The sequence below is a fragment of the Sorghum bicolor genome, chromosome 4 (assembly GCF_000003195.3).
Source record: "Sorghum bicolor cultivar BTx623 chromosome 4, Sorghum_bicolor_NCBIv3, whole genome shotgun sequence".
Taxonomy (NCBI): domain Eukaryota; kingdom Viridiplantae; phylum Streptophyta; class Magnoliopsida; order Poales; family Poaceae; genus Sorghum; species Sorghum bicolor.
Window position 1 is genome coordinate 58,058,600 of NC_012873.2, and position 26,100 is coordinate 58,084,699.

The 26,100-nt window shown below is 44.2% G+C and overlaps 4 protein-coding genes across 4 annotated transcripts; 2 read left to right on the forward strand and 2 right to left on the reverse strand.

Annotated features, from left to right (window-relative positions):
- On the forward strand, positions 5,089-6,262 carry LOC110434897 (serine/threonine-protein phosphatase 7 long form homolog). The gene is made up of 3 exons (XM_021459791.1): positions 5,089-5,289; positions 5,371-5,579; positions 6,066-6,262. Exons 1-3 carry the CDS (start codon positions 5,104-5,106, stop codon positions 6,226-6,228), a joined length of 558 nt encoding a protein of 185 aa, XP_021315466.1. The 5' UTR covers positions 5,089-5,103; the 3' UTR covers positions 6,229-6,262.
- Positions 8,630-9,806, reverse strand: LOC110434898. The gene is made up of 4 exons (XM_021459792.1): positions 9,668-9,806; positions 9,508-9,540; positions 9,194-9,386; positions 8,630-9,108 (listed from the first exon to the last, which is right to left on the reverse strand). The coding sequence occupies exons 2-4, from the start codon at positions 9,537-9,539 to the stop codon at positions 8,812-8,814; spliced, it is 522 nt and encodes a 173-aa protein (XP_021315467.1). The 5' UTR covers position 9,540; positions 9,668-9,806; the 3' UTR covers positions 8,630-8,811.
- Positions 11,975-14,068, forward strand: LOC8075689 (5'-adenylylsulfate reductase-like 3). The gene is made up of 4 exons (XM_002452489.2): positions 11,975-12,329; positions 12,768-12,955; positions 13,041-13,165; positions 13,406-14,068. The coding sequence occupies exons 1-4, from the start codon at positions 12,135-12,137 to the stop codon at positions 13,864-13,866; spliced, it is 969 nt and encodes a 322-aa protein (XP_002452534.1). The 5' UTR covers positions 11,975-12,134; the 3' UTR covers positions 13,867-14,068.
- Positions 14,208-24,959, reverse strand: LOC8066217 (outer envelope protein 64, mitochondrial). The gene is made up of 15 exons (XM_021459578.1): positions 24,535-24,959; positions 24,299-24,451; positions 23,709-23,833; positions 22,848-22,973; positions 22,188-22,370; positions 21,952-22,096; positions 21,159-21,327; positions 19,417-19,551; positions 19,121-19,324; positions 18,148-18,275; positions 18,012-18,063; positions 17,766-17,835; positions 17,294-17,373; positions 15,329-16,157; positions 14,208-14,759 (listed from the first exon to the last, which is right to left on the reverse strand). Exons 1-15 carry the CDS (start codon positions 24,804-24,806, stop codon positions 14,416-14,418), a joined length of 3,015 nt encoding a protein of 1,004 aa, XP_021315253.1. The 5' UTR covers positions 24,807-24,959; the 3' UTR covers positions 14,208-14,415.

The following is a 26,100-nucleotide window of genomic DNA, read 5'->3' on the forward strand; positions in this document are numbered from 1 at the left end:
TTTTTGAAAAAAGTTCACAATTGGACCCCTGGAAAACTCAAATGCAGAAATGGACCCAGGGGGTCGGCGCCATGCATCATGGCGCCGAGGTATCACGTCTCGACGCCATGGATCACGGCGCCGAGGTCCTGGATGCGGCAAACATAGATTCTGACGTGGCATTGGAAAAAAAAAAGCTCGGCGCCACAGATCACGGCGCCGAGCTCGGCGCCACAGATCTCGGCGCCGAGCTCGGCGCCGTAGATCCTGGCGTCGACCCCTTGAATACCACCAGGCCGCGGCTCGCGTTCCTCTGTTCGCGAGGCAGTCTTCCTCGCCGCCGCCGCGCTCCCTGCTCGCCGCCGCCGCCGCCTGCTCGCCGCGCTCCCCTTCCATCCCCCGCTCGCCGCGTGCCCCGCCCGTCCCCCTACTCGGCGCGCGTGCCCCGGCCCGGCCCCCGGTGCTGCTCCCTCCGGCCGCGCCGCGCAGGGCGCCCTCGGGTCCGCGCCTTGGCCCCGGCCTTCCCACCCGCCGCCGGCTTCGTCGTCGAGGGAGCAGGGAGCCGCCTTCGCCGGCGTTTGGCGGTCACGGGGCAGGGAGCAGGGGGCTTCCCCTCTTCCGGCGGTCACGAGCCTGAGGCCCCTCTGCCCTGCGTCCGTCCGCTGCAGCGGCGGGATGTAAGTTTTTTTTTGAAATTAGTTATTCTAGTTTACATAATAATTGAGTTACTAATTTATTTAGAATACTTAGTAAACTGAAATAGCAAGTTTAGGTAGTTTTGTTAGAAGCCTAAATTTTGTTAGTTAGCAATTAGTAATTTATTTAGTTAGCTAGTTTAGGATTTTATTTAGTTAGAAGCCAAAATATCGAACCTAATTTAGCAGAATTCACATTGGTTTCTCTGTTTCCTAATTTATCGTAGTTTAACTATTTAATCTAATTTAGGTAATGTAGTTATTAATTGTTTTAATTTCTTTACTAAATTGAGATATATAAGTCTATTAGTTGTATATTAGCAAATATATCTATATATTAGCAATCCCAAATCCAAGTACATGAAGAATAATATACCCTAGTTAGTTAGTAAATTTAGTTATATAGTAGTACTCGTGTTAGTTAGTTACATACATTGTTAGGTGTTTTATATGTATTAGTTATATGCCTAGTAACATGGTTATTTTGTATATCAATTAGATGGACAATTTAGTAACTCTATATCATGGAGGAAGTGTGGAGAAAGATCAGTTTGGCAATGTTGATTTTGTTGGAATGCAAACGGTCCCTTTGATGTTTGATGAGCGGCCCTTGTTTTCTGAATTGATGGGTGGTGCTCGTGATGAGCTTAAATGTAATTCGAATGAAGAAGAAATCTTAGTTGAGGGGGTCATTCACCATGGCGGGTCAGGGACAATTTTTAGGCGGTTGGTCCCAATTGTATCCGAGGTTCAATGGGACAAATATGTCAAAACTGTCATGAAGAGTGAGTTTAAATGTTTGGATTTGGTTGTGCGCAACTTGTCCAAGGAGCCAGGCCCTCTAGTGGATTCTCCTCTTAATTGGCAACCACCCATTGGCCCTCTAGTGGACAATCCGGCACCCTCAGCTTCTCTGGTACCCATTCAGAACGTGGGTGTGGAAGATGTGGTTGTCGTTCCTGATGCTCAATCCGGTCCCAATGAGGTTGGCTGCGTACATACCCCTATGACCCAGACAATTCCATGTAAGTGGCGTAGTTGCATTATTCATTTTGTTAGCATTCCTTCGTTCGATTTAGTTGTCTCAATTGTATGCATATTTGTGGTTTTGTTGTAGGTGACAATCCAAGTAATGATTGTTGTCATCCTGTGCCTCCAACATTTAATGTTGACGCAGCTTTTATAGCATCTAATAGTTTGGATGTTAATATTGAGGATGATGAGGAGCCCTATGGCACAGCTAGAGCTGTTGATTCCGATGATGACCGGCCAGTTGCACCTTTAAGTGAACAAGAAATGGAGCTTATCAGACGTTTTTGTCCTGATCGTGATCCACTAGTTCACGAGTTTAGTGACCTCAGTCATTCTCAAAATGCTTATGCAGAGGGAAGAGATGATGAGCTGCTGGAGGCTCCTGAGCCTGGTGAGAGTGTGCAAATTCAGAAGGGCATGATCTTTAATGATTTGCCCAGCTTAAGAAGGTGGTTGCAACAATATTCTGTAATACGTAAAAGACCCTTCAAGGTGATGCACTCCCATGTTGAGCGCCGCTACACGGTTGTGTGTGAGATGTCAGATTGCAACTGGAGGGTCTGTGCTCGTAAACAAAAGGCCACCGGGAAGTTTAAGATCACAAAAATTGTAGGTCCACACACTTGTGCCCAGACTGACCTTCAACAGAAGCATCGACAGTTGACCTCTACACTTATTGCTAGTACGTTATGCACAACTTTAAAGGGTCAGCCCAACTTGAAGGTCAGAACAATTATGGACATGGCTCAGAAGATATTTAAATATGACATAAAGTATGGCAAAGCATGGAGGGCAAAGCAAAGGGCCTGGAAGATGATATATGGGGACTGGGAGGAGGGGTACGAGCAGCTGCCAGCAATGTTCAATGCAATGAAAGCAGCTAATCCAGGCATGCATTACGAGTACATTCCGAAGCCTAATGAATGGAGGAATGGGAGGCAGATATTCTTTCGTGCATTCTGGTGTTTTCCACAGTGTGTCCAGGCCTTTAGGCACTGCCGTCCAGTGTTATCAATTGATGGTACTTTTCTGCTTGGCAAGTACATGGGCACTCTTTTGGTAGCCATTTCCTGTGACGCTGACAACGCATTGGTTCCTTTGGCTTTTGCTTTGGTGGAGAGAGAGAACAAAGACAGCTGGGGTTGGTTCATGCGCCTTGTTCGGATACATGTCATTGGCCCACATAGGGAGGTTGGTGTCATATCTGATAGGCACCAGGGCATACTCAGTGCCGTACAGGAGCAGATTCCTGGTTATGCACCTTTGCACCATCGTTGGTGTACTAGACACCTTGCAGAGAATTTACTTCGGAAAGATGGTACGAAGGACAACTTTCCTCTATTCGAGGAGGTTGCTCGAATGCTTGAGGTGCCGTTTTTTGAGGAGAAGTTGGAGCAGTTAAAAACCGCAACAAATGCAGAAGGTAGGCAGTGGCTGCTAGGTTTGATGAGGGAACCTGAGAAATGGACAAGAGCCCATGATAATGGTGGATGGAGGTACGAGTTTCAGACTAGCAACATGGCAGAGTCATTTAATAGTGTGCTCAAGGGTATACGTGCCATGCCAGTCAATGCCATTGTATCTTTTACCTTTTATAGACTAGTGGCCTGGTTCAACGATAGACATGCTCAAGCATTGCAATTACAGAGTAATAATATGAAATGGGCACCTAGAGCTAAGAAGCACCTTGACAAGGCAAAGGAAAGGGCTAGAACACATGACATAGAGTGTTTTGACCATGCCACTGGCAAGTACCAGGTCACTGAAAGGGGTGGTACAACGTCAGATGGTGAGATCCGACCATCAAGGAGTTATATTGTTGTCCTGACTGATTTTTCATGTGGATGTGGGAGACCAAGACAGTACCACTCTCCTTGTTCTCACTATATTGCAGCAGCTAGGCATCGCAACTTTGACTACGAGACCAAGATACCATGGGAGTTGAGTGTTGATAGCCTTGTGCTAACTTGGTTGCCCCGTTTTGAGCCTTTCCTAGATGAGGGGCAGTGGCCAGAATACATTGGCCCAAGGTACATTGCAGATCCAGGTGCTCGCTGGAACAAACGTGGAACCAGAAAGCGTACGAGGCATAAGATGGTCATGGACCAGATTTCAGGTAGAACGAGGCGAGGGAGAGCAACCCCGTTTGTTACTGACCCCGAGCAAAATCAATGTGGCAAATGTGGTAGACTTGGACACAACTCGCGTACTTGCCATTGGCCGCTAAGTCAGGTGCACTTAATATTCTATGTACTTTAGTTGTTAAATACTTTCATATGCAACTTACTTTTTGGCAGACATACATGTTCTAGTGCTCCTTTGTTTAATATAATGACATTGTAATGTATTATTTTTTTCTGCTTAATTACTAACTAATGGATCAAATTTGTTTATAGGATGGAGCAGTTCCACCTCCTGGATCCATACTACGAGGTGAAGCACCGAGGACGACTCACTGCCGAGGGGGCGGTACTTACTTTGATCTTTGCTTTTCATTTATTATTAATTTGTGTACTTATGCATTAAATAACTTGATTGTATGGTTGCAGGAACTACCCCCGCTTCGACCTCGAACGCATGACAAGTTCGAGGAGATGCGGTATGACGACAGGTACACACCTCTGCTGCAGAGGGCTGGCCTGGATGTCATATCGTATCAGGTTCGTCGTGGGTTGCCTCCAATTAACCCCGCGGCGATCACAGCTTTGGTTGACAGGTGCACCATTTATCTATAGTAATTGTATGTTTTTTTGAACAAACTTTATCTATCTTTCTGAAAACCCTAACAACAATGTTCTTTAAATTGTAGGTGGAGGCCAGAAACTCATAGTTTCCACCTACCTTGTGGAGAGATGACTGTTACACTCCAGGACACTCAGAAGATCCTGGGTTTGAGTGTTAGAGGTCGTCCAGTTATCGGACACTGCAGGCCCGATGGTTGGAGGGCCAGAGTTGAGGCCTTCCTTGGAAGACCACTTCCTCCGGAGGCACCGACGCTGCGCACCACTGGGGTACCAATTGCTTGGCTTAGGCAGAGCTTTGGTAATTGTCCGGCACATGCGGACCAGGAGACAGTTGCCTACTACTGTAGAGCTTGGATCTTGCACCTATTTGGGTGTGTTCTTTTCCCTGACGCGACAGGGGACACTGCATCGTGGATGTACCTCCCGTGCCTCACTGACTGGGACACCACAGGTACTTTTCCCTTACACAGTTATTATTAATTTGGTTTCTTATGTTTACGTATGCATTGATTAAATTGATTGCAACGGTTTCAGGTACTTACAGCTGGGCTTCGGGAGTGCTGGCTTACCTATACCGTAGCCTTTGTGAGGCGTGTCGTCGGACCGCAAGTAGTTCTTCCGTCGGTGGTTGTGTTTACCTACTGCAGCTTTGGATGTGGGCTCGTCTTCCAGTTGGACGGCCCATAGTTGACGCTCCTCGGGAATGGTTTGCAGTGGGCAACCCTCGTCACCGTCCGACGTTTGCCCATCTTTGGGACCAGGCGAAAGTCGCCTTCAGCAGGACTTCACGTGCGTACGTACAGTATGCCAATGAGCTCGACACGCTTAGGCCCTCCATGGTGAGTAAAATGTAGTAGTTCTTGTTTATTGTATGCTCGATAGTTTGTCTAACTTGCCATATACATGTCTTATGTTTGCAGGTTAATTGGGAGCCGTACACGGCGAATGATGCGCTGCATCTTGGAGTAAGCAGCATGTGTAGCGAGGATGAAGACTTGTACTTGATGATCTGCCCTCTGATTTGCTTCTATGCTGTTGAGTGGCACCTTCCAAATCGAGTAGCCCGCCAATTTGGCTTGTGCCAGCAATGGCCTGTCCCTCCATTTGATACTTCCGTGGAGCTGCACAAGTAAGTTATTTTGGTAATTTATTCCATGCATTTGATAGATATGTTGACTGCAATTTATTCAAAGTTCAATATTTATTCAAAGTTCAATACCTTAAATGTTGCTGAAAATTACATGATTGCTGAAATTTATTTGCTACTTGGTCCAATATAAATCCTTGCTGAAATTTATTACCCCCTATATGCATGTTGGTACTTTTTACATGCTTGCTGAAATTTATATAAATGTTGCTGAAATTTACATGCTTAGTGCCTATCCATGCTTGCTGAAATTTATAAATATGCTATTGCAGATCCATGCTTGCTGAAATTTATATCCTTAGTCATTTCCATCGTATTTGAAGTGTGCTACTACAACCTACTTGCTGAAATTTATTTCATACCTACTATATTCATGTTGCTAGTTCAATATTTTAACCCCGTACTGAGTTTTAGAATCAATGTTGTTAAATCTGTGTTATTATTTTCATCTTTAATATTTAATTTTAGGATTGATCGTCAGAAGCAAAAGAAGACAGTTGAGTTTGAAACGTTGCATCGTCAGTACATAGAGGTGTGGGACCAGTTTCATGACAACCTCTACGAAAATGAGCAACCACATACCAACTACAATTTTCGTGCATACCTTACTTGGTACCTAGGTGTTACATGAACAAGGTTGAAAATTTAGTGGACCCAAGCAGATTATGCGTACCTTGAATCATCTGAGGATGAGGACACTTCCTATGACCTAGCAGCACGACAAGGGACACTTATCGAGGCAGCACCTGTCTTGGACCGAGTGGTACATGTCCTTTCCACTATACAATTGTACGATTGTTGTCCTTTCCACTTTATAAATTGCACCTATATAAACTAATACATGTCTTATCTTATAGGGCAACGCAATAAAGCAATCTGTACTTGACATCGAACGGTTTCCAAGAACAGGTGTGGACGAGCACACACTAAACAACTTTCTTGGAGTAAGTACTTGACATCGAATTTATCTAAGAACAAGTATTACGACCCTCATTTATCATATATCTAACAATATGAATTTTAATCTTTGCATAATAGAGACTAGCACGTAGGCTTAGGCGTGCTGCAGCTCGGTGCGGTTGCGGTACTAGTGCTGCGATGAATGTGCATGTGCCACAGGAACGACAATGCAACACACCTGTTGTGCATGGTACATCTTCTTTGGGAGGTATAATTTTATTAAATTTGTTGTTTATTTGAACTGAGCAATTTTCATGGTATGAGATAATGAATTAAGTGCACACATAATTTGAACAATGTTTATAGGATCTGGAGGACAGAGCTCGTCTCGGCCAACTATGGACACTTTTCAAAGCGATGATGATGAGGACGAAGAGGGGGTGGCCGAGGAGCGTGACTATGACGAGCTTGGGTTATCTCAGCTTCCTGATGCTCCTTCTACTCAGCCTACGCAGGTTGCAAGAAGGCGACGTCGTTCGCCTTGTAGGTACACTCCAGGCACCGATGCTCTTGGCCACAAGGGTAAGGGTAAGACTAGGAGGCGGTGAGGATGACTTCTGTGCTAACACCATGGTAGCAGCTTAGATTTGATGGCATAACTTCTGTTATTTTGCATGTATCGACATTGTGAACTTTGTGGACTATTTGTACTATATGGGACTGTATGGTCTCTGTGGACTATCTGAACTATCATTCCTGATGACGTATGTGCTTGTGTTGTGATATTTGGATGAATCAATGTTTGTATTGTACTGTGATGTCTATTTATAACTGTGGATGTACCAAAAATAGGGGAAACTCTTGCAAATTTTTTCCATGAATTATTCAATGTAGTGCACATATTCTGTGGTCCATTCCTATTGGTTTTCGCAGTGTAGGCTTTTCAGAAACAGTGAACCAATATGGCTTTTCATTGAATCATCACATCCGAAACAGTGAACGAATCTAGCCTTTTCAGATGACAATCCAAATAGACTTTTCAGTTTTCAACTAGGCTTTTCAGTAATCAAATCCAGGCTTTTCAGGTGCATTTATTATATACTACAACGGCTACCAACTATTGGGTTCCTATATATATACGCAGTGGTGAGAGCGTTGCTACTCACTTGAGATTGTTCAGTTCAAGTAAATATGTCTGGAGGGTCGTCTAGAGGGAAGGGAAAGGGAAAGGCAGCGATGAAGGGTAATCCCTTTCTTTGGGAGGGTCCTCTTGGTCCTAAAGACTTTGAGGAAGCAATTTATGATAGGTTCCCCCTTGAGAGCAAACATGATTTTACTAAAGAGGCACCACTGAGGGCATATGATGACCGAAAAGAAGAGTGGCCAAAATGTATGCATGGTGAGGATTGTTTGGTGCAGATGTACACAGAGGGGATAGATGGAGGGCGTCGTTTCTTCAAATGTCCACGAGCATGGGTAAGTCATATTACTAATTCAACCTTCAATAAGATACTCTCTTGTGCTAAAGCTACATACTTATTGCAGTCATCCTTGTCAAAAGAGAACTGTGGCTTCACCAGATGGGTCGATCCTAGACCTATTCATCCCCATGCAGAGTACATCTACTACCTGCAGGACCGTATCTTTGATTTAGAAACGGAAGTTAGCTGTGGTTACAAGGACGACGAAGAGGACGACAACAGCAATGCTACTGGCTCCCAAAACACAATCTGCAATGATCCATACTGCACATGCCCTAATCACAAGAACAAGGGCCCTCCTTCACCACCACCCCCACCACCACCACCAACAACGGGAGGATACTATGGAGAAGGGGCAACACAGTTTGCTATGTGGCCACACTACTAGGTAGAACTGAACTAATTCACAGGCCACATCCATATGTTTGTTGTTTGGTTTAATCACCTAAGGCATGTTAGGGTTAGTCAAAAGAACTATGTACCTTTGTGTGGTATATGTTCTCACATGCCATTCCCTGTGCTTGTTAATTGCTTGAATTACCTAAGGCATGTTAGGTTTAGTCTCGGACCTCTGCACCCTTGTTTGGTGCATGTTTTGACATGCCATTCAATGTGATGTGTGCTACTAGTTATGCAATATACTAGTTCGTTAACTTCTATTTCAACTAATTATCCTCATTTCATTGCCTATGCAATACTCAAATAAAAATATTGTCTACTAATAATGAAACCAAATTATAATTGCTAAAGTGCATTACATAACAACAAATTGAAAAGTCCAACACAAAACAATATTGTCCATGAACCAAACAAAGAACAAGAAGGTAATGTAACTACTGAGTGCAACGAGGCCACTTTCTCTTCCTCTGGGCATCTGGATTCTCATCAATCGCTGCCTTCGCTCGGCGCACACGCTCAAGCTTCTTTTCCCTCTCCTCCCGAGCCGCAGCAACACGTCTTCTTTCCTCCTCTTCCTTGTGCTCCCTATTTTGAGCCTCCTCTCTACGTCTCTTCTCTAATATCTCTGCACGCTCTGCATCCCACTCCTTTAGGCCTTGTAGAAGCCGCTTGTCGGACTCCTTAACCTCAGTGTCGATCCACTGCTCAAAATCACACAATGGTGGAGGGGTCTGCAACAAATATATTTGTTCAAAAATTTAAATCATGCTTCGTAGGACACAAATTAATAAGTGCACAATAGAAAAAATAACTTACAATAAAGTTACTGCGGCGTTGTTTTGGCGTAGGCTCCCAGGCAAAATTCGAACACATCCAATACCTCTGCCGATAGGTTTCCTCGTCTTCCGAAATTTCTACCTTGCAAGGATCACCACAAAAGCACATAGGTACTGGAACACCGCTAGGAAGCGGCTTGTGGATGTACGGACTACCGGTCGTCCGGCCATAGCTACAGTTCAAATAATTCAATTCTAAGAAGTCATAGCAAATAACGATTGAACCGAAAACTACAATTTACCAAATGATAAATAATAACGAATGAAATTTATCGAAACATGTCGAAAGGTTACCTTGGTTTGCTACTTTTTCCACGACGTGGCATTCTACGATTGCATAAGAAAAATATTAATCATCCATTCAAAAAACTATAAATGGTTTATCTAAGTCTACAACATACGTGTAATATAGGTCAAATCAATGAGTCAAAAACTAATATGTGAAAGAGTATACCTGGCTCTTCAAGATCTATGGAACAAATCAAACTTTTGATGGTCCAAATATTGAATCCAAATTCGTGCTCGGTTTTTGGAGAGAAAGAGCCGAGAGGGGAGATGAAAATATGAACTGTGTCCACGGGTAGCGAAGGGCGTCGGGCGATCTGTGGCGCCGAGCTCGGCGCCGTGATCTGTGGCGCCGAGCTCCCTGCCACGTCAGATCCACGTGAGAAGGCAGTCCATGACCTCGGCGCCATGATGCATGGCGCCGACCCCCTGGGTCCATTTCTGCATTTAAGTTTTCCAGGGGTCCAATTGTGAACTTTTTTCAAAAAAAGGGCCAAATTGTAAAAAATTGGGCAAAAAATGTCACGATGGATGGCCTCTTTACTGGGCCGCAGGCCTACTACTACTATTCAATTTAGATGGGCCTTCAGTGTTGGGTTGCCGGTTGTCGATTGGGCCGTTGGATGGCCGAGGAACGGCGCTCGGTTGACTTTCGGTGGGAATATACTAATCTGATGCTGGAACTGCGATGGGAAGGAATCGGTCCACGCCGCGATGGGCAGGAATGATAACTACAGCTACAGACAAACAGGGGGCTAAACTTTTAACAATCTTCATTAGTAAATATTATTAGTCCTCCTATAAAAAAATATTATTAGTCCTCACTAACTACTAGAAATTGTAAATAAACAAATCTTCTCAATCAGTTGTAGATTGTTTTTCTCAAATACACATCTCTTGTTTGTCTAATGTTATCCCTTGACTGTCTAATGTTAACTATCTAAAAAAAGATGTTAGTCTTTTTTTATCTTTCATTTAGACATTTAGCATTTATCTAAGATGGCCACTTTACTGGACCGCAGGCCTACTACTACTATTCTAGGCCGATATCAGTATCTGAAAGTGGTATCATATATATATATTTTTATACTCGATGAGATAGCCGGCTAGCCCCCTCACCCCCTGTAAGCCCTGCTCCGCCCATCACATACAGACGAGGGCGTTCTCCTCTCTGCAAAATCACGACAACCCGAGGAAGCTGTCCAGCTTTGCATTGGTCTAGCTGGACAAAAACTTCATGCAAATGGCGATGGCCACAGCCACAGAATGGACTGCGGCAGGGTCCAAATGCCGTCTCCTAAGATCAGCCATTCACCCGACGCGACCGTTTTGGCCTTTTCACTAGAAGACGGTAATAGCGGGTTGGAGGCTTCGTCAGAGCACCTTCATGAGGTCCTCAGCTACAACAGCACACGGACTTGTAAAATAATTTTTTTCCCTCTGTCAGTTGGCTGCAGTTGAAACTAGCTAGTGCTATGATAAAGACATCGCTTTCTAGTGTTATATCCACAATGCGCGTTTGGTTGTGAAATCATAATTCCATTATTGGCCAGCTGGGATAATCTAAGGAGCAATTGTAGCGACAGTGACATGGCATCTGAGCCCAAAAATGATTGCCCCACAATTCATTCCTCTCCCCATGGCTCCGTGCCTCCGTTCGATTCCAAATTACAGCTAGAAACCACAGATCGGCCACTCGGTGCTATACCGTCACTATGGCCCTTTTTAGAATCCATTATACTAATCATACCGCGTGGAATTTTCGATTATCGATTGCGCTAGAAGTTCAGAAGCGGCGGTAAAAAAAATCAGAAATAATCAAAGCGTTTTATAGAATTCTCGGTTTTTTTTTCTTTTGCACCGAGAATCAGATTATAATATGTAGAAAATGCAGAAATTGCACTAGCAGTCTCAATCCCCAGCAAGTGCGGTTCTTTTACCTCTTGTGAATTGTGATGGGACACAGACACAGGTACCAGATGCAAAGTTTGTCTACGAGAATTGCCACAAAACGAGCAGCAAGGCGCCCAGATTCTCCGGCGCCCAATTATCCATGACCCCCAAAAAAGGTAAAATCAGATTCTCCACGGCAGCCGCAGGGACTGTCCCGCCGCCGGAGCCCAAACTCCAAGGTCGCGCGCATGCCGCGACTGACACCCTGACAGGTACGCCCACATGTCATACACGGGCCGACATACACACGGGCCCACACGTCATACACGCGCCTCGTCGCGATCACGTACAGTCTCCCCCCCCCCCCCCCGCTGCAGGTGGGGCCCGCGCAGCGTCATCGCGTTCCGGTCCCGCCCGTCATGCCCGAAGACGACCGGCGCGCCCCGCGAGGTCCAGACTGGCTGGCGAGCGGCCCTGCGCCATCCGATCGTGATCGGACGGTTGGGTAGGACCCGAACCCGATAAAGCGACCCCCAACAGCGCGGACCTCACACACACACCGAACCCACCCACCGTCGCGTCTGCCGCCCGCCGCCCGAGTCGCCGTGGCCGCCGCGGCAGCGCCCTCCCGGCGGTGAGCGCAGCCCAGCGCGCGCGCGCGCCGCGGCCACGGCCGCGCCTCGAGGCGCCCAGATCTAGGGCCGAGCGGTCCCTTCCTCTTGGCCTTTCCCCGCTGCGGCACCATGGCGCGGCGGCTGCCGTGTTGGACAGCGCTGCTCCTCCCCTTCCTCCTCGTCGGCGTTGGTCCCTACGCCGCCGCCGAATCCCTGCCCCACGATGCGTGCCTGGTGCCTACTATCGTGGAATCCGTCCTTGGGACTCCCGGCACGTGCTCGACGCTGGATCGCCGCCCTGGCGACCCGGTCGGCGTCATCGAGGTAACATATTTGCAGCGTTGTGATAAAATAACCAAAAATAAAAATAAAAATTATGTATGCGAATTTGTTCGTTCCATTACCATACTGAGGTCCCATACAGGAGTAATTTTGTTGTGTGATGGAGTGGAAACTAGCAAATGATTTGTGATGCGAATGGTTTGGTATGAAAAGTTGGGGTTGCAAAGTTAGATGGGGAAAATATTGTCTACGGTTCATAACTATAATTTTGGTGGTGGTTCAGGTTATGTGTAAATAATTGCTTCTGTTCATTAGTTTAGACTTTGAGCAGCAATATATTGCTTATGTTATGTCAAAAACACTATTCCTATATAGTTTGGACTTTCTCCCACCTCAGACCTGATCTGAGCTGCTGAGCATAAGGATTTTCCACCTGTTGTATTTGTAAAAGTTGAATTTTACTAATTTTTATCCTTTCAGGGAGATGAGGTCACGTTGGCAAGGGCAGTTAATCTTCTTCATGCAAACAAGGATGACTATATTGCTGTACTTTTCTATGCGACGTGGTGCCCATTCTCACAAGAATGCAAACCAAATTTTGAGACACTGGCTTCCTTATTCCCAACTATTCGACATTTTGCATTTGAGGAATCTGCAATTAGGCCAAGGTTTGTCCTCGCATAGTGTAAAGAAAAATTATTTCTTATTGCAATACATCTTTGGGGGAATACTAATCTGATGGTGGAACTGCAGCATAATTTCGAGGTATGGCATTCATGGTTTCCCAACACTCTTTCTCTTGAATTCAACCATGAGAGTACGGTATCATGGACCAAGGACTGTTAAATCACTTGCAGCTTTCTACACTGACGTCTCAGGTGTGCTACTTTCTTCTTGTTGACCGACTCTTGTCTTCTATTTTATTGGGATGATATTAGGAGCATGATTGTCATAAGTCATACTCGTTGCTTTGTGCATTGAGAAACTAATCCATGTAGGATTGTGAGCTTGGCTTTTCCCAGCTTGCATGTGGTTTCTCATTTCCAGAAAATTTAAGCTTGTTCTTGGTGCTTACTATGCTTAAGTCATTTACAAATGGTAATTTTTTTCTGATGAAGGTATCAATGCTTCGGTGAAGTCAACTGCAGGGGAGGCCATGGTACATCCCTTGGATGATATTGAGCCTAAAAAGGAAGCCGAACAGGAAAATTGTCCATTCTGGTGGGCTCGGTCACCAGAGAAAATACTTCAGCAGGATACTTATCTAGCATTGGCGACAGCATTTGTTATTTTGAGATTGCTGTATCATCTTTATCCAAAGATAAATTCCTTTGCTAGATGGGCATGGAGGAGGCATAATCTGTTTTCAAACTTGATGGGGGCACATGAATATTTCCTCACCTACCTTGAGCAAGCAAGACAGAAGTTTCATAGGCTGTACCCTTCAAGTTCAAAGCGAGGAAATTTGCAGGAGGGGGCAATGAACGCGACTGCTTGGGCTTCCAAATCATTAGCATCTGTTTCGATTGGAGAACCAAGTGCTATTGGAAGGACAAACTCTACAAGTGAGCTAAGATGAAGTGTATAACCTTTTTTGTCCACAGGGATATATGTACAGTACAGTAGAGCGATCAGAATATGAACACCCAGTCCCAGAATCTGTTGTAACGGCTGTATTACTCTTTGTATCCTCCTTAGAATAAATACATCCATGATTTTCTGTTGTTGTTACAGCCCAATTCTTTGGAGGAATAAAGTTTCTGGTGTATTGAGCAGTGTCTTGTGTTCTGAAATATGTACTGTGTGCATGATGACTTCTGCTTTTTGGGGCCTTGGGAGCATCACAATAGGCGTATTGTCACTCTTTGCTGTCATGCGGAAAGTTGGTGTGGCATGGAAAATAGAATTTCAGTGTTGATGTCAATAAGAACTCCCATTTTGCTATATACTGCACAGCTACATATACGCAGGTACTGAAGTATTATTACATGGAGTACCATCATATAACATTTGTACATATATACAGATACTAAAGTATAGGTACTAAAGTATCTACATGGAGTACTAGATACAGGTAGTATCTACATGGGGTACCATCGTAGAAGATTTGCATTCTTCAGTGAACGCGCTACGCGAGCAGCCTGCGCGACTCGGCGTACCATCGTGTGTAGCAGCTCTCGAGGTTGGGCCAGTCGGTGTCGGGGCAGGCGGCGAAGTGGTGCAGCCAGAGCGAGAGGGCCTCCTCCTGCTGCTCCCAGCTGAGCTTGTCGATCATGTCCTCCAGGACGGCCACCATCTCCGGCCGTTCCCGGCTCGTCAGCACCGGCGCGTCCGTGCCATTGCTGCCGCGGCACAGCAGCGGAAGCCACGACCGCAGCATCGCCATCCGCTGCTCGGCTACCGCGGCCTTGTCATCCTTCCCTCCCGCGCTCTGCTCGAATTCCCTCGAGTTGGCGTGCTTCAACAAGAACACTGCGCATGAATTAATGCAGTAAGTGATCGCCCAATTCCTGTTTTCTTCGGTGCTTCATTGACCCATTATTAATGCAGGCACAGCAAAAACGTGCCAGGTTAATGGATGGTACTGTACGTATCATGGTGACACCTAGGTCGACCACGAAGAGGAGTGAAAGAGCAGCACTAGCTACTAGCTAGGGACAGCTCAACCATATATCCTCGTTCCTCCCCATGTTTGCAGCCGACCACGGTAACGAGCCTGTTCGCTTCGTATTTTTTCTGTCTTTTTTCTCACAATAAATTAGCCAACAATAATTTTAGCTATGACTTTAGCAGACCACATCATCTCGGCCCTCGTCCGAAACACCATGGGCATCGCATTTTCTCCCGCCACAAACGACGTGCGCGAAGAGTTTTTGACGTACCGGCGAATTTTCTCCACACCACAGATTTTCAGCACAAGCCCTCGTGAAACGGTCACGAATTCACAATATTACTGTGTTTTCTATGCGGTCTTCGCGAGTTTTGGACCAGAGAAAGTTCCGCAGCTCTTGGAAAAAAAAAAAGACGAGTTTTTGACGTACCAGCAAGGCGAAGCAGCGAGACCTGGAGCGCGGGCTCGGCAACGAGCGCCCGGCTCCCGAGCCTCTCCGCGGCGCCGAACAGCACGACGGCCTCGCGCGCCGCGCCGCACTCCGCCATCTTCTGCCCGAGCCACAGCAGCTCGGCGGCCAGCTTCTCCGGCGCGGGCCCGCCGAACCCCTCGTCGTGCAGCGAGGACGCTGCGGTGGGCCTCCACCACCACCGCATCCCCGTACGCACCGCGCGCACGGCCAGCTCCGTTCCGGGCCACTCCCCTCCCGCGGCGGACTCCAGCTGCCGCAGTGTGCGCGAGAACGCGCCGGCGAGCGCGGTCCGGCTCACGGCGCCGACGCGGTCGCCCCCCGCGCGCACGTTGTCGTCCAGGAGCCGCTCCGCGAGGCCCCGCACCAGCTCGTACTTGCGGGAGGCCACGGGGAGCCTGGACGCCACGGACAGCACGTGCGCTAGCGCGCGCCCCGCGCAGGTGTCTCCCGCAGGGCGCCCCGGCTCCTCCATGCGCGGCAGCGTGGGCGCGAGCGCTGGCGCCGGCGCCAGCGCGGAGAGGAGCATGAAGAAGAGGGAGATGAAGACCTGCGTGGCGAGAAGGAGGAGGCGGCGGAGCACGGTGAGCGCGCGCGCCGCCGCGACGGGGAGCGGAAGGAGGAGGAACGTGGAGGGCTTCTGCGGCGACGGCGACGGCGACGGCGACAGCAGCGGCGAGAAGGCCGAGACGAAGCTCGACGCGAGGGACGCCAGCGGGTCCATCGGCGTGCGGAGCTGCTGCACGCGCTGCCGCGTCTCCATTGCAGTGGGAGCACGGATGACAGAGCGCTAGTCCGTGGCGGAAAGCAAGAGAAGCGCAGCTATGCAAGGCGCCCTAGTGTTGCCGCGGCGCAAGAAACGTTCGCGCACGAAGGAGCCAAGGAGGCAAAGAGACGTGTTCTGTTCCTTTGACAAAGAGAGAGATACGGGAACGGAGCTATGACGCTATGTGCTTGCGGAGTATACGTACGTGTTCGTAGAATTTAGTGCTGTTCGCATCTGAGTGGTCATGTTTGTTTCACGGAGTTGCGTTCATGTGGCGGAGCATTGGTTTCGTTGGATAGATACTTCTGCCCGAATAAATACATGAGACCGATTGAATAGACAGGTAAAATTTTCTTTTTATTTAGCTGATCAACTTTTCAACATATTTGTCACAGCCTCGTAGGAAAGAAACTAAACGTGAATTCAGGCCTTATTTAGTTCGTGAAAAGAAAAAATTTAGGTAATATAACATATTTATAACTATATTAATTAGTGTCTAATCATAGATTAACTATGCTCAAAAGATTCGTCTTGCAAAATACATATAAACTTTATAATTAGTTATTTTTTTATCTATATTTAATGTTTTATATATGTCCAAATATTCGATGGGATGAGGTAAAAAAAAATTAGAGGAGAACTAAACAAGACCTCAATAGGAGCAAAGAACTATGCACAAGTGTCACAAATCTCCAACGGCAAACAGTGGTGTCTGGTGGCAACGGCCAAGCAGGGGCAACGGATCAACGCCCCAGAAATTAGACACTGCACTGCACAATCATGCACTCCAGCAGTGCCAAGCGCTCACAAGTCACAACTCACAAATGTGTTCTCGACCTTCAGTTCTACAGTGCATATATTGACGCTTTCCATACTGGACACAGTACAAATTTGTCGGATTCTCATCGCAAGAAGCTGCCAGGCCTATATACTCAATGTGACACTTCTGCTGTCGTATTATATCAAAATCCCCTCACAATCGTCGTGAGATACAAATTTTGAATGCCTCAAAGGGAGAAGAGTTTAATGACTCTTGGATAGTTTATCCGGAAGATGGCGCAGACACTTCTTTCTTTTACAAGCAGCCGATCAAAATTGCCTTCAACCAGGCGAGTCTTCAAAAAATTTACAAGTCGGAGGTGGTCCTGCTCCCCATATCACTTCAGGAGTTTCTGCAGCCTCCTCTCTGCTGCAAGGGCTGTTTTGTTCTGTGGTTCCAAAGCCAAAGCATGCCTGAAATCTGTAAGTGCAACAGATTATGCAATGAGCAAATGAGGCAGGCTCTTTTCATAAGGTTATGTGCATAGTGCATTTTAGTAGACAGTATAACACTGTGATAGTATTGCTTCAAGCAATGCAGAAAACTAGTTTGATTCTGACAGCTCATTCATAATAGAATCACAAAAGTCTTCATAACAACAAAATAATATAAATCAATTAAGACCCATCCTCCAAGAGTGACGAGAAAGAAACTACAGCACACGAAAATAAAAAATAAAAAATAAAAAAGCATGTTCAACCAGAAACATCTGCTGGGTGCAACTTTCTGACAATCAGCACAATAAAATGTCAACTTTAGTGTTTTACTATAAGCTGCTAAGAATTAATGCAATGACAGAAAAACTGCCCCACCTTGAAGTGCTTCTTTGTAATTCAAAGTTACTTCCCTTGCACAACCACGCCGTAGATATGCTTTAACATTCTGAAGCAACAAATGAAATTCACAGTAAGGATTTGATATTGTCATAACAGCATGATATAAGAATCATCCAGAAGTATCCAATAAACCTTTAAAAACTCCTCTCTTAGGGTTGACAATGCTACAGAAATGTCAACCCATAACAGCATGGGAATATTGCATCTACAAAAATCTCTTACCTTTCTATCCAACAGTAAGGCCCGATCACAATCTCCTTCGACCTGCTTAAGACTACATAAGATAAAATATGCCAGATTTAGTGTACTAACTTCAGGAAAACTTTGAGCAGAAAAATATGGCTGGTATAAAGTATACCGGCCCAGTTCTAGATAAGCTGCTGCTCTGTTGCAGTAATATGTTGCATTTGTGTCACTCAAACTGATGGCCTCTGAGTAAAACTCAATTGCCTTGCTCCACTGTCTTCTTTTGAAAGCACTATTTCCCTGTCAAGGGAGCACAGAATGATTTAGTTTGAAATGAACAACATGAGCTGAAGGAATGAACTCGGTTGCTTTAAGTTGGTGGCAGAAAAAACTCGAATAATTTTCTGGTACCACAACCACTACATGTTCATAATCTTGGTTCAGTATGTGTTCATACTTTTTATCTAGTCAATTTAATGCTGAGAACAAAGATCAAGGGGCTGCTTAGTTCTGGGCATAGCTCGCCTCGCCATGCCTCGCTGCATTGCCACAAGTGACAAGGAGCTCGCTCGGCCAGGCGAGCCGATTTGGCTCTCCCACAGGAGCAAGCCAAATCTTGCTCACACAGTCTTCGAAGCGCCAAGGCAAAAGAACAATACGCCCGCACTCACTCGCTATCCTCACTCGGCGATGTGTAATGGTGCTCGGCGACAGAACCAAGCAGGCCCCAAGTTGCCCTACGATACAGATTCAGACAAAACTAACTATATACAATTAGACATGCAAAGAATACTTTATCAGTATCATGCCTCTACCCGAAAAAAACTTTCTGAGGTCTAGACTAGGAAATAAGGCCATACCATGTTTCTTAAAATACTAATTAAGGACCCATCATTTTTTAGGACTAGAGAGAATGTGATGACATCTTCTAGTAGGAAGACTGGTATCAAGAAATGGTACTGATAAATTTTAAGATAGAGAGTGGACGAAGGGTGTTAAAGGTCTTTTCAGGACTAATCTAACTCATGCAACCCATCTTTCAATTCCATAATACTACTCTCTCCAAGCAAAAAAACAATGGTCAAACAGATTGTTCGCTGTTATAAAAAAACAAAGAGAAGAGAGAGATTGTTTGCTGAACAGACCTTTTCTTTCAGAAGCTCTGATGCATTGACATCAATATCAACATTGGTTACTGGTGCAGTTTCCAGCTTGGATGCCAAAACTACTTGGTCCTGGATGAGAGAATATGTATCCAAGACAGTATGAAGAAGAAACTTGTCCAATCCATGTGCTGCTACAAATGAAAGAGATACATGATGATCCAGATTTTCCATGGGAATAGTAACCTGCAAAAGTGAGAGGAGTCTTACATAGTTTTTATATTATTCTCAAGAGGAATAAAATAAGACAATGAAATTACATAGAGATACCGCTTTACCTCGCAACAACCAGAAAGTGCAGCAATGCCTACAAATTTGTACATTCTATCCTCAAATCCAGATGATAGCCTTTCTTTAGAGTTTCTCTTTAGAGGATATCCAGCTGTGGTTGGTAGAACTAAAATTCCAGTATCCTAGATAGCATCACACGAAACAAAGAGTTAAAAGCAAAGATATCATGGACAAACCCTTCACCCAATCTAATAATGAACTTTTTGACAAGATTTATCATAAATTAGCACATGGTGCAGTAACATGAAGGAATTCTCAAGTGATCAATATGGTCACTTATAGGAATTGATAAAAAAAAAATACATGCATACATTTTTATCATTTCTTCTGGGTCTACTATAACAAATGATAAATGTAGGATCCACTATCATTTCCTTTTTCATAGAATCATAATTTTACGTGTTAATTAAGACATTTTTTGTTGTTTTAACGAGGCGAGATGGGCGGCATGGGCCTAGAGCCACTGGGTTGTCACCCGAGGCATGGCTCGAAAAATTCGAATAGTCCCATTGTATTTCTATGGCCCTATATGCTGCTGTAAGACGCCCTTCTCCATCCGCAGGAGCAGGCCAAGCAGCGATTGGTGGTAGCAGTCCAAGCAGCCACCAGTTATCGCCCTATGTAGCTCGCTCACGATCCCTCGAGGCCTTGACACCCCAGCCATGCCTCGCCTCACTCCACCTCATGCATCTCCCACTCGGCATCTCTTTCTCACCGTACCCCGTGTGTCTGTGTCTCCCACTCAACATCTCTTTCTTGCCCCCTCCTCCCTTCACACCAGCAAACCCTAGCTATGCCCTGTTACTGACGACCCAGATCCTGCAGTACCCAATCCCAAGGGACAAACCCAGACAAGCTGCACCGGTGCAAGTCGCGCTGCAGCCGCAGATGCTGTGCGGGCGTGCTGCTGTCCCCACCAGGCACATCAGAACAGGGAGGGACAGACTTCTGAAGAGCATGAAGTTGAAGCCGTGCGTCCTTGTAGCATGACACACGCACAGCACGGAAGCCGAGCCACGAGAGAAGCAGGAGCAATATTACATGGAGAGCAGCACTGCAACAGCCTATAGAGAGTTAGAGACTGGCACTGCAGGTCTGCACTCTGCAGCATGCTAGGCTCCGACACAGGTAGATCGTAGAGTGATACCCACCAGGCACCAGGAGGCACACTGGGGCAGCCAGACAGGACTGCAGGAGCAGCGGGCAATAGCAAGGCGCAAGCAAGTGAGCATCCCATAGGAAATAACTGCATCGGCCCACCCCAATCAAGTTGCTACCCCCAAATTCCCTTTTTCTTTCTCGAAAACACATTCCCTACCATTGTCTGATTCAATTTCTTTGAATCGTTGCACATGCTGAAATCTGATTCTAATTGCATTGCATCTTTTACTGTAATTACACAATGAAGAGGACCAAGACATTGTCATCTTATTAAGATTTATCTTCCTGTTTCAGCTAATAAATTTTATCTGGATGTTGCCTTGCTCTGTTAGTACTTGCACATTGCAGCTTTTATACCGGTATTGGATTGTTGCCATAAGTACCCAATATGGGTGGTTCAAGCACTTTGGTTGCCCTAGTCATGCAGAAAGCAGATTTCCGCCACTCACTTCCTTATTCATTAGTTACAGCAGCATGAAGTTTCTAGAAAAGGAGCCAGTAAAAGGCAAACAGGGAAGTATCTGTTGTTAAAAAGTGCGATTAAGATAAGAGTTTTGTGAAAGGCTACCTTTAGAAGATTCTTGAGTGCAGCCCGCAATTCATTTCTTACTGCGTATAAAGATTTGATGTTTTCATGTGCAAAATTCACAGCTTGTAGTACACGAGTAGAGATATCAAGGCCAAGCTTAGGTTTAACAGTGTTAACCCACTCCTCATGGTTTGCTTTAAACTCGTATCTGAAAAATTTATTGACATGTAAGTCCCAAAGTAGTAGTTGATTCATGTTGAATTATAGAAAATACAAAGCAATAAAATAAAATAAATCCAGATCTGAAATAATAGCAACTGCGCAGCAAACAATGATTTTACAAGCATTAAACTATTGAACAATATCTATACTTTTATAAAAACCACAAGAATTTAGCTGATTAGAAAGTGGCATGTAGCGCAAGCTATGCAAGATGAAAAAAATTAATCTTCCCAACACAGACATCCAAGAGTTCACAAAGCACAAGAAGTGCACCATTAATAAAGTCCATCAGTCCATGCATAAGGTAAACTTTAACTACCTGATGAAATGGCGCCCCAACCAGCCAGTGATGGTTCACTCATAAGTCATAAAGACCTAGTCAACTCGGCAGATCCCAGAATCCAAGTGGTATGATCAGAGCACATTTTGACTAGCTCACAAAAGAAATCATCATCTCTGGTATTAATAGACGAAGATTTTAGGTTTTCAAGGTCTTTACTACCTAGTCGGCTATCCTTGTGTATTTATTTTTGACATTCCAACCACCCACCCACTCCATTCCTCGAGCAAAACTGTCTAAACAAGGAGCAAATGATTACTGCAAACAAACCTCTGCAATAACAACATCACTGTGGAGATTGCTTTCAAGGCTGATGTTCCTTCTTGTAACTTTGTAGCTGGTTCGCAAAACTCCTTCAGGCTAGGTACATTGGAACAAATATATTGGCCAATATTGATGTGTTTAGGTGGTTGATCTGCAAGATATGGGATTAATTTGTGGCAGATCTAGCTCAGTGAAGTAACAAACATATGAATTAAAGAAAAAGACACATCACTATGACTTACATCCACGTAATGCCTGGACAGCATTTTTTATGGCATGCACAGTTTTCTGATTAGAGACCTTTAGCAGCTGAAAGCAATCATCGGCAAAAACAATTTGCCTTGTTTGCTTAAGTCCACCTGCAGCAGTTGGTAAAAGAACTTCTCCAACACGGTGCAGAATACATGGGTCTCGTGCAAACCATCCTAACAATGTACAGAAATCAAGTGAAATAATAAACAATCTTTTAAAGAATCTAATGGCATCCCATTTGACACTGACATCGGTAACTGGTTTTCTGAGGACTGAGATAATGGTGCTCTAATATACACAGTGATCTTCTGTAAAGAATAAACACAGGGCTGAATCAGAAGTCTTAATTGGTCTCCCAACATATAAATTACTTGGTTAGATAATATTCACCATTAATTACTTACGCTCCAGAAAACTTTGTTCATCGGATATTATGTAACATATGTATTGTGACGAGTTACACGATCTTACTTTTTTCATACTTATTAAATTAAAAGTAAATTTAGTATCATTTACAATCCTTGTACACATGGTACACCTACATGCTCGCAAGAAAGGTATTCAGCTTGTGTCATAGAAGACATGAAAATTCATGTCAAAGTAATTAATAAATATAAGAACAAAAAATATTGAGGAACGAGAGAAAATACCAATTGTGTCTAGACTTTGTGAATTTGCTATGGTCCCAAGAGTAGATATAACACCATAGGAAGGCCTAAAACAAAGTAAACCACAGAAAGAAGCTGGGATTCTTACATCACCAATTGTATCAGTGCCTACAAGAATTTCAGAGGTTAACAGGTCAGTGGTAGGTAAATGAACATGGAGAAGTGGAAGAGCAAGACATAAGAACTGAGCTTAGCTCGGATCAAGGATTTGTATACAAACAAAATATGGGTTGAACTTTGTATTACAATATAAAGTGCATCGTAAAAGAGAAGTGTGAATATATTACAGTAGTAGACAAGGCGGAATGACTTCTCCAACATATGCTCTTGATGATATACCATTAAAAAGAAGGCAAATTTTCCGAAAAGACTCAATGTCAACAAACTCAAGGGCATAACCAACTATTCAGGATCATATATTGTACTGACAAAATGTTGAGTCACTGTGACATGCATCCAAACCAGCCCAAACTAGCAAGGTTAAAAATTAATTAATATTGTAATTGTAGCAATTGCCTCTAAATGGGTAGATAATGTTCCACAAACACATAACTGTTAGTCATCTACAAATCCTAGCGTGAGGCTAAAAATTTCATTTTGGTTCATTTCCAAAAAGAAGAAACACATGTAGAAATAAAATTGCAAAAGCGAAATACTAATCCTAACTGTGTAGAAGAAACACATGTATAGTAATATTAGGAAAGGTATATTAAAAAACACACTATTACACACAGACATCATTATCTTCATGATGCAGCAGAAAAATAACAGAAAATGTTCCATTTACATGGACAAGTGGGGGTTTATAATCAGAAGAAGTGGGTAGAAATCTTTCTGAAATACCAATAGCAAAGTCAACAAGTTGTGCAGCAACTGCCACAGCAGAGCCACTGCATGATCCACCAGGGACAAGTGAAGGAGAAACAGGGTTGGCTGGTGTTCCATGGTGCAAATTTTCTCCAGTGACACTGAAAAACATGATAAATGAATTTACAATGAACATGTAAATAGTAAAGGGGGTTTGCCAACAAAAGTATTAATTTATTATTGATGTTTGTGCAAAACTGCAAATAGCCATATTATTATTGTTAAGGTTTAAGGTCTTGTCACATAAAAATATGTAAAACTTAGAAGATAATCACAATTACTCCAGAAGGCACTTTTTGGAATTTGCACACCCCATTTCAATGCGAAAATTGTATTGTTTAATATTTTCCATGTCCAAGCAATGTAGATCATATGGTTGCATGAAAAAAAATGAATTGCGGAGATATATTTCATATTTACGGTGTTATATTTAACCATTTGACCTTTCCTATTACATCTATATGCATCACTAAGCTTTACATCCTGTAGCTGTCGACGATGATGCCAATAATTCACAAGTATAACTACCATTTCAAATGAAATCAATTCGAATCAAAGAAACAAACCCAAAGCCGAGTTCATCCATGATTGTCCTTCCAACGCAGGTGGCCCCCTGTTTCCGCAGCATTGTGACAGCCACTGCTGTGTGCCTCGCCGCCTCATGGGTGTTCTTCCAATCTGGGTTCCCAAACCCGGCTACATAGCCCTCGACCTCAAAGCTAAAACACGGCAAATACATGTACGGCAACTCAGGATCGCACAGAACAGACAAGCAGAGCAGGAAGCTTGCAGCAGGACTCACTTGTCACTAGCAGCGAAGGTCAGACCCGAGAGAAGGTGGCGAGCGGCGGGAGGCGGCGGCTGCGGCGGAGGGTGAAGCTCGAAGCGGTCGCAGAAGGATCCAGCGTCGGGTGGCGTGCCAGACATGCCCCGCAGCCACCGGCGGCGGCGCCGCGCCACCTCCGCGAGGACGATGACGCCCGCGACGGCGATGCCCGCGACAATCCAGACGCGGGGATTGGAAGCGATCGTCCCGCCGCCTCCGGCGCCGCCCGATTGCGACGAGGAGGCCATGTGGGGCCCCGGAGGCGTACGGAAGCTAGGGTTTAAGGAGGGTTTAAGAGAGCGCTCGAGAAGCAGTCGCGGGGACGGAGTGGGGAAGAAGAAAGAAAAATGTTGTAGGAGTAAATGCTTTGGGGGGGACGATGGGCTCTGCGATTACGCTTCAACTGTTTGCTCCTTTTGAGATTTTTTCGCGTTTCTTGCGGGCGATGTCCATTGCTGTGGGGCCTAGTGTCAGTGACCTGGAGGCTTGGTTTTCCTGGGGGATGGAGGCAGTAGAATTTGACTTGTTTGACAAGTCGAGGGAGCGGTTTGTTCCATTCTGAAAAAAAAGAAAAAGGAAGAAGTCCACTTTAGGTCCCTCAACTTTCACAAAAGTCTATTTTTCATCCCTGAACTTCAAAACCGGGTAAAATACATCCCTCAATTTTTGAAACCATGCATATTACATCCATAACATGGTTATGAGCGGTTTTGAAGGCAGTTTTGTCTTTTTCATTTTTATTTATTTTGGCTAGATATTTGTAAAATTATAGTAAATCACATAAAATTCATAAAATAGTAAATATGATTTTGTTGGACTCCAGATAAGTAGATCTACATAGCGAACATATAATATAGTATGCTTGAGTATAAAATTTTTATTGTAGCTTTAGAACTGTTTTTTCTATAATTAATTAGAATAATTCATAGCTATAGTTTGTATGTTAGACTAATTATTATGTTAGAAAAAACATAATTAAATCTATAACTAATTATTATATGTTTAAACTATGGTAAAAAATTCATACTCATTAGATCATGTATAACTTAGTCATAGATTTATTATAATTTAACAAGCATAAACCTAAATAAATCTATAACTAAGTAATACATGATTCAATGAGTATAAAATTTTTACTATGACTCAATCATAGAAGAATTAGCTCACCATATAAATTTCATCACAATTAGACCATAGAAAATGTAGCTATAATTAGTCTAATTAATTACAAAAAAATATAGATCTAAAGATGCATAAAAAAATTTGTACTAGAACATACTATATTATACATTCAATGTGTATATCTACTGATCTAAAGTCCAACAAAATTGAGTTTTCTATTTTATGATTTTTATGTGATTTACTGTGATTTTTCAAAAAAAAATCAGCCAAAATAAATAAAAAGAAAAAGGTAAAACCGCTTTCAAAACCAGGTCAAGGATGTAATGTGCACGGTTTAAAAGTTGAGGGATGTATTTTATCCGGTTTTAGAGTTTAGAGATGAAAATCAGACTTTCGCGAAAGTTGAGGGACCTAAAATAG